This window comes from Seriola dumerili, unplaced genomic scaffold, assembly GCF_002260705.1.
Source record: "Seriola dumerili isolate Sdu_G_001 unplaced genomic scaffold, Sdu_1.0 BDQW01000078.1, whole genome shotgun sequence".
Classification (NCBI taxonomy): Eukaryota; Metazoa; Chordata; class Actinopteri; order Carangiformes; family Carangidae; genus Seriola; species Seriola dumerili.
This window is the reverse complement of record NW_019174333.1, coordinates 1547548-1564170: the sequence shown is the minus strand read 5'-3', so window position 1 is coordinate 1564170 and position 16623 is coordinate 1547548. Positions and strand designations below refer to the sequence as shown.

At 40.5% G+C, this 16623-nt stretch overlaps 1 protein-coding gene across 1 annotated transcript; it reads right to left on the bottom strand.

Moving 5' to 3' along the window:
* Nucleotides 1–4143: 4143 nt before the first annotated feature.
* LOC111220896 (sal-like protein 3) lies at nt 4144–14141 on the bottom strand. The gene is made up of 4 exons (XM_022744167.1): nt 14045–14141; nt 6873–9830; nt 6420–6757; nt 4144–4571 (listed from the first exon to the last, which is right to left on the bottom strand). Exons 1-4 carry the CDS (start codon nt 14139–14141, stop codon nt 4179–4181), a joined length of 3786 nt encoding a protein of 1261 aa, XP_022599888.1. The 3' UTR covers nt 4144–4178.
* Nucleotides 14142–16623: the final 2482 nt, after the last annotated feature.

The following is a 16623-nucleotide window of genomic DNA, read 5'->3' as shown; positions in this document are numbered from 1 at the left end:
AGCAAAGGAAGGGAATTCAGAGGGGCAGAGGTGTTCACCTTAAAATTTACATTTAAATATGATTTTGACATAGAGGAGATAAACATCATCACAACTCAAAACGAGCTGCTTATACACAAAATCAATTGTGGAAGATAGGGCTGGGCGAAAAGCGCATTTAGGATTTATTATCTTAATAATCAGCTTTGTAAAACAAAGGCGAAGTATTTTGTTAATGATTCCATTTGAAAATTCTACTTCTGACTTTTAAAGCACTTCATGGCCCTCAACTATATCTCTGAATCAACCTGCACGTAGTCAAAGGTCCTCAGACAGGAAGCTGTTGGTAGCTCCTACATCAAGATGTAAGACTTAAAGGGGCGGAGCTTTTGCTGTCAGGACACCACAACTCTGAAACAACCTGCCCGATGAACTTAGACTGGTAAAATCAGAATCTTCTTTTAAACGCTTCTAAAAACCCATTTCTTTCACAAAGCTTTTGAATAATTTAATTTAAATATTTCACATATTTTAACATTGCTTACTTGTGTTTCTGTTTTTATTGTTTTATTATCTTGAGTATGTTTGTGTTTGTTTTGTTATTTTATCCTTGTGAAACACTTTGTAATCTCGGATTTTGATAAGTTCTATATAAATAAAGTTATTATTATTATTACCCCATCACCTAGAGATTAACATTATCAGACTCCAGCACTAACAAACGAGACCAGATGATCAAGACACACTGCAGCACTTTACAAAACTTCAAGCAACATTTGTGGGTGAAGATATTGCCTCAGTCAACAGTCTGTTTCATTTCAAAAGCTCTGCACCTGTAGTCTGCACTTATCAGATAATGATGGCTTTCTCTGTAGTAGCATTTCAGCTGAGAGGTTGTTCTCCACAGCTGAGCATCCTTTCAAGTTAATGCATTTAACATATAGTTAAATAAATCTGCATATTCTCACAAATTTTTCTGTTAGTCAGACCCTCATCAGGACCACTTAACTGTCACTTTAGTTTTATTGGAGGACCTGAGCACTGAGTGAGCTGGAGCAAGAGCCAAAATATATTATTTCTTTTCCCTCTTTCTTTCTTTATTGAATCGAGAATCAATTCTGAACCGAAATGTGTCACCAAGAATCAAAATCGGAATGAAATCGTAATTCCCGCCCTTACTGGTAGACACTATGGTGACCAGACGGCTGGAGCTGTCCCCAGAAAGGTCCCCGTTTTTAACAATAAATTAAAATACATACCAGAAGGAAATATCTGGCAGCAGAACATACAGGCAAGGAGGGCTGACTGCTCACTATAGCAGCTTCATATCACTTTTCTTCTACTACTAACTACTTGCTCGCCTGCTTTTAGAGAAAACTGCTGTGTAAAAATAGCATGTTTCAAGTGAATTCACATCACAACAAACAAACATAAGGTAACCCAGCTTAGAATCAGGGGCGGGGCTACAGGACTGAGGAATTGTAATACCAAGTGATAGGTAGCTCAATAATAGGCAAACAATCTACTTGGATGTAGGCTACCGTGCCTACTGCATCATTTTCAATTTAACATAATTAACATGGTATATGTTTTCCCAGGTCTAATGTGCTGGAAACCTCTGTAACTTGTTTTAGAAATTATAGATGGGGGATATAACTTGGCCTGAAAAAAATTTAGTCAGAAGATTTTTTTCAACCTGTCACTGTTTGACAGTTAAATGTATGAAACCAGAACTGTATTCGCCACAGATAAAAACACTGGATACTGTAATGATATAGTGGCCACTGAACTAGAAATGTCCTTGCATTTCATTTCAGAAATCTAGTCACCTTAGTAGACATACTTGCGGTGGGTGGCAAACAGATTTACTTGTTATTGTAAAAGCAGTAACAGCTTAAGTTGCTTCTGGGTCTGAAAGTACCTGGTCATGCACCTACTTCACTTTCTGTCCAGTCCTCACCTTTAGGGCTTTATTAGCTCATCCTCGTCCAGTCTGAAAAATGAACAAACTCTTGAGTGATGACTTCAGTGTGCAACAATACTTCTATAACATGTGACGAATCAGATAACACAGAGAAGCCGTCATGTGACTTTAAATTAATGCCAGCGCAGTGATCAACAAAGATATGTCACTAACCTACTCTAACTCAAACTGAGAGCGTGTAGGGCTGGTTGTCTTGGACTAGTAAAGGTAGAGTAAACATTACACGGGTTTTTAGCTTAAGGGATGGTGATGCGAGCAAAAGGAAGGAGCTGTCAAAGGAGAAAATGCGAAGGAGCTGTCAGCTGCAGTGCTAGCAACACAAGCTAACAACCACAATCCGAACACAAGACACGGAGCCCGGGGCAGCCGCGGGTAAACATTTCAGAGAAACAGCAGCTTTCTTCAGTACGTGACCAAAGAAACAGCCCCGCTGGCCCCTCCATACCTTGAATGTCTGGCCGAGTTGTAATACGGAATTCTCTTCGAGTTCTTCCGCACCGGATTTAACGGGATGCTGTCAGCCATCTTGGCTGGGCAGTACACATCCTGACGTCACACTGAAAAGACGTTTAGGATTTATGCTGCATTCACTTACTGCGCGAAAATATTGAAACTGTGACCCTTACGGACGAACAAACGTACTGTGGTGCGAATTTTAAGGTTAGAAATCATACAGAGTATATTTTCCATTCTCTCCATTCTGTCATAACGCATTTCTAAAACTAAACAAATAAATAATGGAAATGTTTATTTTTACCAAAAGTACGTCGGATTCATTGTAACATTGCGGAATGTGCGCTTTCCGGGAGTCTACAAAGGCAGCATACGTGTGGTCAAGTAACATTTATAGTTTCTGATAAAATGAGACTGGAGCATTAACGAGACTTATATTCTACATAACCAATAGTGTTAAGCATATAAAATCAAATGAGTAACAAACAACCGTCCTCACTTGGTTGAAAACAAATTTAGAGCAGTTATTCGCTGATAAAAACCGTGTGATGCGGTCGAAAGCCTGAAAAAGCCAGTAAGGCAACCTTTGAGTTGACACTGTTTTTCCCATATAGCTAATCGTCTTCCTTAAATCCAGTTTCTTATCAAGGTTAAGGCTGACCACTTTGTCTTTACTTTTTATATTTTCATTTAAATACCAGATAATATTCCAGATAAAAAGCTTAACGAGTTTTTAATGTCTCCCAAAATAATTTGTAACCGCCATTCCCAAGAAAATCCACATTAATCTGAAAACAAATCCACTTTCTGATGTGCTCCTGATAAAGGAATCAATTTGCCTCTTTGAAGCCTCTTTTGGAGAGCAGGTCATGAAGTCTGGTTTGGAATGAAAAAATAATAATTTTTTTAAATATCATTATTATTATTATTATCTTGAATGCGACGTTTTGTAAAATGCTGAGGCTTGAGAACAGCCTAGTTTCACAGCAGCACACAACAAGAGCATTAAAGACACAGAAACAACATTTTAACAAATGCTTTTTGTTTGAGTGCAAATTAGTACATGCGTGATTCCTCCTGTTTTACATTATACAGGAGTCATTTGTTTTGGGAGAAAAAAAAGAAAAATCCTTTATTACAAAATGCTCATGTTTGCAAAAGTATTTCTGCCGATGAAGGAAAAGGAGATCAAAGAGTTCAGTCCTTGTTGAAATTTTAACTCTGGTGTAATATGAAGAAATGTGTGATATAACATCAAGACAATAAACTCTTTTCAGTGTTTAAACAGAGTGAGGTAGTGAACTGAACATACAGACGGTTTGTTCTATTTTTTATTCGGTCCAACAATTTCTCACCAGAACATTGACAACAGACCATTGCAGTTTGTTGTTGTGGGTATTTATGAGCATATTTTGTGCTTTGCACCAGCTAGCAGCATTGGGCAGCTGTCCGGAGAAGATAGCAGACTCTTTGCATTATTGATTTGAACATATGTTCCCTTCTTCAGAGTGACCATATGTCTAAGCACCGTAGGAATTTTCAGGTACAAGTTAAACAACTTATTTCATGTATAGAAAAAAACATTCACAAATGACTGCAAAGTAAAATAGCAAAATGTGAATACCCTACTATTCTCTGTCAATTGATAAAAAGTTCTTTTTTAAGTCTATATATATAATACATAAGAACAAACAAGATGTTTTACAAATATTTTAACGTCCATAATAGTTTGCATAAGTATTTCATCACCATTCAGCTTTATTCAATTGATTCCAATTTCTTTGCTGTCATCAATCAGCATAGAAAAATGTCTGTTATTTCCCAGGTCCATGCCTGTCTTGGTTATACTGGTGATTGGACTTCCTGTGGTGCTCACTCTGTCCATGCCTGCAGTCAGAGGGTGAAGCTGAGAGATGCCTCTGTTCTGAATCACTGAGATCTCGTTGTTTTTCATGGCCAGGCTGTTGGTGATGGCTGTTGCGTAGCGGTTCCAAAAGCCAGGGTCTACATTCATGGCTCGAGCTGCCAGGTCCTTCTGAAACATCTCCCCAAACTTCATGGCCTCTCCACCCAGTAAGGCCATGGGGTTCTCCACCGACAGCCGCCTGCCTCTCCTGGCTGGTGCGTTGTTCCACATGTGAGTTCCCATATGAACCTGAAAATGACATGTATTAGAATTAGTGCATGCTGTTATTCTAAAATGCAAAACATGGATGGTCCAAGTGAGTATCAAGCCCCTGATATTAAAACAGCTAGTGCTTTATTCTCCCTATTGAGCTATGATTCTATATGTCTATATTCCATTCTATATGTTGACAAACTGATAGGTCTTTTGAAAAATGCTAAATCGTTCCAAAACACAGTTTAATGACATTTCAGATGTATTTTTTAACTCTTTTAATGTTTATATCAGGGTTCGAATAGTATAAGGTTTTTAAATGATTCAGAGGCGATCAGTCAATTAATCAGTCAGTTGATGAACAATAAATTAATCAAAAATTATTATGAAAATTCATTAATAATTTGAGTAATTCTTTAAGCAAATGTGCTAAATAATTGTTACATACTGTTTTATATGATAATAAGCTCAATATCTTTGAGTTTTGGGCTGTTGGTTCCACTGGGTTCTGGGAAATTTTGATGGATATTTATCACTATTTTCTGACATTTTACAAACCAAATGGTCAGTCGATTAATCAAACAAATTATTGGCAAACCAATAAATATTTACAGTTATTGTTGTACTACATATATGATAATATTATATATTATATATATATATATATATACATACCTAAGTGGATATATTTGAGAATGAATTTGTCAAAAGCAGACAATTTGCTGGTTCAAAAATACAATTAAATAAATGAAAAACTCTTCAGGGTCTCCCTCAGCCTCAACCATGGGACTCTGTAACTCTCCAAACATGCTTTTGTATTAGTCAGTATCTTGTTGCGCTAAACAGGGGATTATAAATTCCAATGTGGATTCAGCAGACTCAAATTCAGACTTTTATTTTAAAAGGTGCCAGAAACACCTTATTTCCTAATTTTCTTATGTTTCCTGAAGTGGAAATGTTTTCTTAGAAGAATAAATATGTCGTAATGTAGGGGCGCCTTGGTGGCTCACCTGGTAGATCACATATCACATGGACTTGGTCCTAACCGCAGCAACCATGGGGTCAGATCCGACCCACGGCCCTTTGCTGCATGTCATCCCCTCAGTCTCTCTCCCTGACTTTTCTGTCTATCTCTCACTGTACTATCAAAAATAAAGGCAAAAATGCCCAAAAATATAACTAAAATATATATATATATATATATATATATATATACAGTGTTGCTCATAAAGTTGGAATAAAATATTTTTTACCTCTTTCCATGAAATGATTGTGACAATGTGATTTATTCTTGACAGATAAAGTGTATATCTTCTCAAAACTTTAGTAGTCAATCTCTTCCAAACATATCACAATGGAAATTAAACCATAATTAAACTGAAAAAAAAATATATTCCAACTTTATGGGCAACAGTATATATATATATATATATATATACTTGTAATGTAGAAATCATACACTTTTTGTTAACAGGGGGATGGTGTGTGTTTTAACAGGACGTTTGACAAGTATTTTATTTTACGAATTGGCTTCACTTAGTTTTTCTTCACTTTTCCTTGGGATTTATGCAAGATCAATCCTTTGCTTTTCTTTGTTTTTATACAAGAGGTTATGCTGTTGCCATGTTTGGTGCATTGCATTAAAATACAATACAACACAATCCAGAGTTAGACTCACTACACTTGTAGTCGAAACACTCAAAGTTTTAATTTTAAGATTAATTAATTATTCATTTGTTTATTCAGCTGTAGTTACGGAGTATCCTCCATTATCATATGACTCTATACTCTAGTATTTCATGAAAGGTTATTTACCACTAAATATCTCAACAAAACCTACATCTCAGCTTGAATCTGGACAGAACAACAAAGTCTGTCATCTACCTTCAGATTGCCTTTTGTGGTGAAAGCTCTGCCGCAGATGGAGCAGACAAACGGTTTCTCCCCGGTGTGTGTGCGCTCATGGATCTGTAGAGCGCTGGCCGACGAGAAGTTCTTCCCGCAGACGTTGCAGTTGTGCTGCTTCGGCGTCCGTCGAGGGGGCGCGGGGCCGAGCAGGGAGGTCATGCCCGGGCTGCTGACTGACGGGTAAGCCGGAGGGATGTGGACACTAAACGGTGGGTGCTGACCTTCGCTTAGGTTGTTTGGTTGACTGTGACTGCTCAGCTCGGTTTTTATGAGGCCTGATGATGTGCTGGTAACCATGCTTGGAATGTTTTGACCTGCAGCAGAAACCCCAGTGCACAAATGAAACATAAATCAAAAAACAGAAAAATATTTGAACTTTTGTAGGTTATGACAATGTCTATAAATGAATACGTGACATGCTAAATGTACCTCTGTCTCTGCTCAGCTGGAAGGACATACTGTAAGTAGCCTCCTCTTTCACACACAGTTTACTGGGTTGTATTCCTCTCCGCTCCTGCGCTGCTGCAGCTGCCGATGCAGAGGTAGGAGACTCAGATTGCTCTCTCTTCACTGAGGTTGCCAAAGGCTCTTGAGATTCTGGCATGCTGTGGTTCACTGCAGGTGATTTGATCGTCACGCCTTCTGAGTTGCTTTGAATCGGAGATGCAGATGCATGAGGTGAACAGGAGGATTCTGACACATTTGGGCTGTTTACACTGGAATTCTCCACCATTTTCTCTGATAAAGCGCATTTAATATTGAGTTGGCTGCTGTCATTGAAGCCGTTTGTTAGGGGTTTTAAGCCGAAACAGTGGTTTAGATTTACAGTGGAGTCTACCATCTTCATTTGGTTCTCCAGAGCTGCTAAACTTGAAACAATGGTGAAGGGCTTAGGAGGAGAATTACAAGCAGAGATCAAGGGTTTAGAGGGACTCACACCTTCCTCCATATTTTCTACCTCCTCCTCCTCTTCCTCATTATCATCCTCCATTGAAATATCATCAATCAAGTCATTGCCATTGCTGCTGAGACTGTCAAAGCTCTTCCCGTTTATGGAGATGTCGCTGTCCATCTCCTGCAGCCCGTCCACCAGGGCCGAGTCTGGAATCTGCCCCACCATGTGCATACGGATGTGCTGCTGAAGAACAACAGCGTTGGTGAACTTCTTCTGGCAAATAGGACACGAGTGTTGCACCTGAACCGGGGGATTCTCCCTGTGAACGCCGATGTGTGTCTTCAGGTTGCCTTTGGTGGTGAAAGCCCTGCCACACACTTTGCATTTAAAGGGCCTCTCCCCAGTGTGAATGCGGTAGTGCATCTTCAGCGCGCTCTGACAGCTGAGGACGCGGTGACAGAGGACGCACTGGTTGGGGTCTGTGATCTTTTTGTCGATATTCTCCACCAGCTGCTGAAGCTTTGAGGTTTCAGAGGTTTGCATAGAATCCAGGAGGCCGCCAGATGGGAATTTAGTTTCGTCTGAGTTGAACAAGAGGGTTGGAGAGTTGGGGACGGGGGAAGCTGAGGTGACAGGTTCAGGCGTGGTGGCCACAGATGGGATCGTAGTGCTGGTTGCTTCTGTTACCGGGTTGGCTCTCAGTCTCAGGGTGCAGCTTTGGGGCAGGTGTACTCCCTCTGTTTTCAGTATATTGGATGCTTCTGTCTCACGGTTTGACTGAGGAGACTCTGAAACAGGAGAGAAATGAGCCTCACTGCCTCTGTGGTTAGGTGACAAAGATATACATTCACCAGGAGCTGCCTGGTAGGGCGACTTAACGGATGGTGTTACACTTACAGGGTCATTTGAGCCTCCGATACTGGTAACAGTGGAGGAAAATGGAAGACCCATGGTGGCTGGCAGAGTTGCTACAACGGGTTTGCTGTCCAGCCACGAGGAGACTGGTTTTTCTGGAGGGATGGACATTCCATAGGGAATCCCAGAATTTGTTGGCACATTGTCTAGATATTCTGGCACTGGGTAGGGGTTCATCTGAACATGAGGATACTTCTCTTTATGCCTCTGGAAGTGCACCTTTAAGTTCCCTTTCGTGGAGAAGCGATTGCCACAGATGTTGCATTTGAAGGGGCGCTCTCCTGTATGGGAGCGCAGGTGGATCTGCAGAGCGCTGTCGCTGCCAAACACTTTGGCACAGAACCTGCATTTATGTTTGAAGAAGGGTTCCTCTGGGCTGGGCTTCGTTTCAAACAAGGACACGTTAGGCAGTTTCCCTTTCCTGTGCTTCATCAGGGCTGCGAGAGGGTCAAGTGCATTAGCTGTGGCAGCGATGCTAGCCAAGGGATTGGGGAAAATGACGCTGCTGGGGGGGCTCTGAGGTAGAAATGGCAGGCTGGAGGATGAGCTGAGGAGGCCACTCTGCCCCAGGGACAGCGAGCTGGAGGAGCTCAGTGTTTGAGTGCAGCTAATGCTGCTGGTGTGTGAGCCTGTGTAAGGAGGAAGTAACGTGGAGATGCTGCTGCTGTTGCTGCTGCTGGACAGAGATGGAGCTGAATTTTCTGGGGGAGCTGAGGTACATGTAACGTCTCTAAAGTTGGACTTCCCACATACAGTCTGTGACGGGATATTTTGTGACTTTTCAAGCACAGACGACAAAGAAACAGCAGCCTGTCCATTAACAGTGGATGGCATCGTCCCTGACAGTGGCAGGATGGGAGGAGGGACGATGCCTTGGGAGGGGAAGGGGTTAGGTGCCAGAGACAGGGATCTGGAGACCGGGTTTAACGCAGCTTGTGTTGGTTGTCTGTTCATGATGGCTACCTGGCTGCAGATCTGCTCAATGAGCTGCAGCTGGTGGACCTGTTGTTGCTGCAGAGCCAGCAGGTGCTCCAGGATCACAGGGATGGCTGCTGAAGCCGCCTTCCCTCCTGCGCCACTGCTGTTGATCCCCTGGGAGAACTGGGCCACAGCGACTCTGGTGCTGTGAAGGATCTCCAGCGTCACATTTGTACTCGGCATGCCGTAGCTGCCAGCTGCTGACATCTGCGGGGAAGTGGACTCAGCTGAGTCTGAAGGCTGAGGGCTGGAGGTTGTGGTGTATTTGTCCTGAAGCTCCATGGCTTCGTCCTGCTCCCGGCCGTCCTCTAAATTATCCACACTGTCATTGTCGTTCACCAGCGGCTCTCCCAGCTCAAAGCAGGCGTCTGCGGACTCGGCTGCGGATGAGTCACTGGACACAAGGCTGGGAACCGGAGAGGGTCCCACAGGAGACTCCTCAGGAACAGGCATCCCTTCATTGTCCTTAACTATCAGCACCAAGGGATCCTCGGTGCAGACCTTCTGATGTTCATTCAGTTCAGTCCAAGTGAAGAACTCTGCGCAGCACTTGTCACAGATGTGTGTTTCCTCACTGTGGCAGCATCCACTGGTCGCCTCTCTCTCCATGATGCCTGAGAAGGAAACAGAAGAAGATTAAGAATACAAAAACTGATCATTTATTGTCCTGATATTTCACCAAAGGGCCCAATTTTCCTTTATCACACTGTAATTAATCCCCACACGCCCGCTGTCGAGTCCATCTTTCCAAACAACACATGTTGTGTGGACAAGCATTGTTCAAACCCACTGAACTTCAGATTCCACAAGAGATCCCAAAGTGTCCAAAGACAACAAACATGTCGAGTTGAATCACAAGACGGTTTGTTTAAAATTATGCTAAACACATCTGGAAACAGATCATTTGAAGACAAAGAAAACATCTTAGATTTCTGTATTTCACCCAAGACAATTAGAGTAAATAGATACACGTAACACCGTCACAGAGAGTGGAAAATATGTTTTTTTTAACTACGCAGAGGAAACTTAGGGGGAATACCAGTTAATAATAACCACTTTATTTTCCTCTGTTTATATCTGATGTTTGATTATAGAATAGATAAAGTTTTCCCAACTATTTAAATGTTTACACATGTTCATATTATTTTCTGATCCCATTTTAAAACACAGGATTCAACAAACATAAAAAAAAGTCACTTCAAAGTGTTAGCAGAGGTTTTTGTTTTCAGATGTTTAATAAGGTTTTCTGACCTCTCAGACAGATAATGGAATTCCCTACAGTACATTGATTTTAGCTGCATTCACACATTTAAATAATGTGTTTAATTTTTAGCTAGAAACATTTGCATGCTTCACATGTGTTGGTCAAACACTAGAACATGGTGTCTTTATTTTAAAGAGAGGTTTACTGCATCAGGGCAGTTTAGTTACTCTGAGTAACTGGTTTGATTCTCAAACACTTTCCTGTCATTAATGTTTTTTTTTTTAATGCAGTAAAGCACAGCTGTTTGAGAAATTTTATAAATTGATTATTACTGTATCAGTGATTGCGCTCAGACAAATAAACTAGACTTGTTTTTTCCCATTACCGACAACACCAGGCAATTGATAATCGATTGAGTCGATACCTAAGTGATTGGTGCAAAGGAAAATAAAAATAGAAGAAACCAGAACATCCAGGATATAACATTTGGATTGGTTATCAATCCTAACTTCTAATGTCAATCCGCTGTTACTTTTTTTAATCATTTTTTTTTAAAAATTACAGTTAATTATATCTGCAAAATCTGTGTATTCAAAACTTCTATTACAAAAACACTGTGGTTTTCTTCAGCCTGACGTTGATCTTTAGACTCCCTCTTTCCCTTTGTCCTCTGTCAGTAGCTGGTTTCTGACGTTCTCAGTGAAAAGATTTCAGACTTTAGGATCAGTGTTGCATCTGTTCAGGCTTTGGCCCATTAGGAAACAGACAGCGAGACCAGATGGAAAGATCCTAGGAAATCAATAGTAAATTATTGTTTGACACACTCGGGCTTCCCTCCACCAATTTAAGAATAACAATTCAAAAAGGAGCAAATTTACATTTATTTAGGTCTGATGATGAAATTTGACATTTTTTTAAATTCAATATTTTTGTTTGTAATGTGACAATAATTTCCTTATTTCATGAAAAATAATGTACTTTCTGACACATAATCATGAATCATAAAATAAGTAAACAGTAAGACCTCTGTGTGTGTGTGTGTGTGTGTGTGTGTGTGTGTGTGCGCATGTGTGGTCTAAATACGTGCATTAAATCTAAACATGCATATGTGTCTGTGCTGAATTTTAACATGTATGTGTGTGTGTGTGTGTGGGTGGGTGTGTGTGCACGCTTCTGGATGCGCACATAGTTTGTGTGTGTGTGCGCACGCATATGTGTGTGTGTCTCCAAGTGTAGTCAATACCCTCCAATTATCACCATGTTTCACCTCAAACAAAGAGTGAGACGTCTGCTATATTTACAATCATGTGAACACACTCGACAAATCCTCACATAAATACACAAGTATTAGTGATGTAATAGGTTTAACTGACACACTACAGGCTTTGAATCTAAACTGACATTTGACACAATAAAAACTCATTTGAACATGTTTGTGCTCAGAGAAGAAAAGTGTAACGAGAGCTGAGAGAGTCAAACTCATCAGAGATAAATAATCAGAGTCGTTGGCTCTCTGAGTGGGTGGTCTGAAGATCACCAAGGCGATTTAGCAAACACAGGAGCGAAAACACTATCACTGTTTTAGTTCAGGATTATGTTTGCACTTTGTAAGATTTACTTCCAACGAAAACAAAGGAAGGATCAGATTTGATTTAAGGTTCTGAATATATTCCCAAAAATAATAACACAGATAGGAATTTATTTAAAAATGTCACCCTCACTCAATCCATACTGTCAGGAGCAGCAAACAGATTTATGTCCGCTCCTCGCTGTGTGGTTTTGGACGATGGAGCTGCAGCTGCAGAGCAAACAGACTCTCAGCCCCAGCGTCAGAGCCTCTCTGCCTCTCTGCCTCTCCGTGTGACCTCTGGGCTGCAGAGGTCAACGGTTCAGATGTACTAATTGTATTATGATCCAGACACGGAGCACTTGCCCCCTCGCAGGGTGGAGGCTGACAAAGGTTAAGTCAGCAGGCTCAATCAAAGCCCAGCTCAGAGTGGCGGAGCCCCCCGCCTGGCTGCAGGGCTGTGGGAGGGCCCGAGTGACGAGGGCCTCCTCTGCACTCAACACCTTTTCACAGCCACAAATAATCAGATATTAACATAACACTGTTTAAAAACACGGAACCAGGCTGTGATGGCGAAGTTTCAAATTAAAGCGTTAATGTTTTATAGGCCTTTTGACACAGAGAAAAAACTGATGATAGTGCCTAAAAAAATGTATAAAGTCAACATTAATATATATACATAATATATATATATATATATATATATATATATACACAAAGATGTGAAATGAATCATATTACATTAGAATAATTACATTTACACTCTATCAAATAGAGTCTGGTGGGATTTCTTTTTTAAAGATTTTGCACCAGATTCAGAGAGCGCAGGCCAAACTCAATTTAAAATTCTGTCAATTTTAGGATAAACATTTCAGTCTGATCCATCAGTTCAAAGGTTAATTTATCTTTAAAATATTAGTGCTGATATGAGTTAGTGCTCAGCTGTTAGAGCTGATTAAAGGGTTCAAATAACACCCAGGCTCTGCTGCATGTCCACCAGGAGAAAATGAAGTTGTTTAATTAAATATTAAAATATTGGAAAAGTGTGTGAGGCTTCTGGTGTTTCATAACATAGCCTGGCAATGTGATTGAATAATGAGATCTTGTTACAAATAATATGGAAAATGCTGATAATTATTAATAATAATTGAATACACTCCTGGAAAAGTGCAAGAAACACTGGAATATGGGAACTGAAATCTTCACTATCTGTTGTTTTTTTTATTATATTTATGAAATTATTTGTACTGGATAGATAGAATATGTTAAGAGCTCACCATGCATGTAAATACATTAGTATTAGCTGATTTTAAAAAAAATAATGAAATAACATCCTACTTTTGTTAAGGCCACATTTTCATTTCACATTATTTACTCCTGCTTTATGATCAGTGTTTCTCATTAAAATTCAATTTAAATAGTTGTCATGGCGACCTCCAGCCAAAACACACAAGAGCCTCAAACATAATCTGAAGAAATAAATCCTCAACATTAAATTTAACATCAAGTGGCGACTTCCATGAGTTTCTTCTGTATTCTGATGGAGTTTGTCGGCAGTGATCCACAGCAGGCCCCGTCCCTACCCATCGCCCCAAAAGCTGTTAAACACACATGAAACTAAAATATGATTTAGTTTTGATTTGGTCCATTTATATTCTAATACAGTCTCGGTTTATTAAATTTGAATTTTGATAACAAAGTAATAAAATATGAACTGATTAATTCCCATTTTGTGTCCTGATCAAACTCTTTCCGTGCTTTTAATGACAAGTTTCATTTGGCTTCAGACTTGTTGAGGTTTTTAATAAATAAACGATGTTAAAATGTAAAAAAAAAAAAAAAAAAGAATCATTAGGAAACAGGAAAATGTGTTAATCTTCTGTTTCAGAGTTTATCCACCTTTGTTTGACATTTTCGGACCTCAAACCATCATCAGCGTCACTTTTCGTCATGTTCCTGCACTAAACTCCTTTAAATGAAGCTGCCCTCAGATGATAGTTGTTCTTGTTGTTGCTAGTGATCCGGTAAAAGTCGTAGAAAACCTCCGGGACACCTACCTTCACTGCAGAGTAGTCCGGTGTGTGCGGCTCCCTCGTCGGACATGAGGTGCTGCGGCTTGGCTTGCTTGCGGCGGGACATGTTGATCCTTCTGTGCGACTCGCTGCCGCCTTCCCCCGAACCATCTACCAGCGGGGACTGGGACCCTTCCCGGGGAGCGGGGTCGGTGAAATAGGCGAACGGAGGCTGCTGTTGATGCCCGTGTGCAGATTGCGCATGTCAGTGTAATTATGATGGAGGAAGGATAATGCTTTTACGACTCTCGCTGCCCTTCGCGGGGTGATTGGCTGCGCTCCAGCCAACTCACGCTAGATATGGAAATGAGGGATGGGGTTTAATAATAATTAGTTCACTTCCTGTCCGGTGAGCGGCTGCTTTTACGCACAGCAGCTCCCAGCAGCGGCTCCGACATGGTTCAGTCCGACCTGAACTCCTGTGAGTGTCTCGTGCGCTTTGGAGCAGTCGGATTAACTTTAATGCTGCATCTCGGTTTTAGTCCGTTGAGTCTGAAATCTGACTTGTTTCCGTTTTGAGATCTAGGATGAGTTCGTGTCCAAAGAGACGCTCCGGTCTGATCTGACTCCTCAGGCTGTGGATAGATGGATGTCCCTGTTCAATCCCTCTCCGCACGCACGCACGCACACACACACACACACACACACACACAGACACACACACACACACACACACACACACACACGGCAGCAGAGCAGGAGCACTTATCCTTCCACAGGAGGAGAGGTTGTCTGTTGAGTAAAACTGCGTAAAGTCCAGAATCGACGGTAATTTTTACGCAAAAGAAGAAAACCCCTCACAATTCAGACTGAATTTGCGCGTGAAGTCAAACTTTGTGCGTAAAAAAAAGAAGCTCGCTCAGGTCGCGGATAGGTCCGATCTCGGAAGTGAGACTCCCTGGTTTTCTCCGAGGCTCCAGCACTCTCCTCGTTGCCTCCGCCTCCGGTCCATCATTAGATGCCCTTCAGCCGGCTGCGATAGGCTACTGCCAGGATACCACAGGAGGTGTTGGAGCCCGAGCTTCATTTGTTAACGACCTCCCACAATTTGGCGCCATAAAAGAGTGAAAAATGTCTCTGTTCTGGAAAAGAAATCTTCCTTTGGAGAGATGATCAGGGATGTGAGGAGAATAAACCACCTGAACTCTCTTTAGATTTAAAGAAGCAAAGTTTAAAGAGGATAGAGATTTGTATTTAGGCTCACTAGACCTCCATTTTTGTAGTTTTTACCCCAAGTTTTGATGGTTGGTTGAGACACAATCACCAAATACTGGTCATTTTTTAACTGCATAAAAAAAATCTAAAAGGTAAACGAAGCCGAATAGCAAAGTGAATAATAAAATCTGTTCACTTCCACAGACTGTAGCTATTTCAAAGCTCAGGGAAGAATGAAGCATACTTCACCAGAGCTGTAATCCCTCTTCAGGCATTGTTCCAAAACTTGTAATTATGTGGTATTAAAAGATGCAGCTGGGGGAGGACAGAATCAGCTGTTGATAATTGCAAGTACTACACAACAGCCTGGTATTGATCGGTATGTCTCCCATTCCCCTGCTATGGAGAGATAAGGAGACCCCACTCCTGCCGGAATATAATTTCTTCTGACCTATCAGGTTTCCACAGACTTATGATGAATAGCCAGAGTGGCTGAGAGTGCTTATCTGGAAACTCAACCCTCCTTGATTCGATATTGATTCTTTGTAACCAGCAAAATCAGACTACCAACTACTTGACCATGATCTCTTCCAGATTCTAACTTGGTCTCCACCAACACAGACTCCACTCACGGCCGTGAGCACCACTTGAATTTCATTATAGTGTGCATCTGTTAGAGGAACACATAAATCAGTGTGTATTGTTTATATGATGAACGAGACCAATTAAAGATCAATAAATCATATCCAATAATCAATTATTCTAAAACTGTTCAGTTTGTCAAAGTGCTGAAGGAAGTATGGGAAAAAATGAAATTACACCAAATATAGACACTGAACAGAGCCCTTTCAGAATAAAAGACACACAAGTGTTATGTGCAGTATAAGTACACAGATACACAAATAATAAAAAGCTTGAACTATTCTATATTTATACTATTTACCTACATTGTTCCAGAGACATTTAATCTCAATCTACTGTTAATTTTGAGACAGAATTTTAAAAATGCTGAATTCATAAATCTTGAATAAGGCTTTTATGGATAAGAAGTGATTTTTAATTGAATAAATGTCTTATTTTTTATAGATATGTAATAAAATGTGAGCACAGATGTAAAGAAAGTATACATTGACTTATGTCATATAATGTGGATTTTGTTTTATTAATTAATTGTGTGAGAATTTACTTTGAAGTAATGGAGCAAGAGGCCTACATTTTAAAGTATAAGTTCATGTAGTCAGTGAACATTATCCTGACAAAGAACTTTTTTATTTGGTGAAGCAAGACAAAGACAAGGAGGGTGACATAACATAACATAACATAACATAACATATCATTACATAACATATCATTACATAACATATCATAATATGGTGGCATACACTACAGAGTGG

Excerpts from the sequence above, each read along its gene's own strand:
- LOC111220896 (XM_022744167.1), bottom strand. The coding sequence starts at position 14,141 with ATGTCCCGCCGCAAGCAAGCCAAGCCGCAGCACCTCATGTCCGACGAG. Across the intron at positions 9,831-14,044 it reads TGAAGGTAGGTGTCCCGGAG|AGGCGACCAGTGGATGCTGC; the intron begins GTTTTCTACGAC and ends TCATGGAGAGAG. Across the intron at positions 4,572-6,419 it reads CCACAAAAGGCAATCTGAAG|GTTCATATGGGAACTCACAT; the intron begins GTAGATGACAGA and ends TGTCATTTTCAG.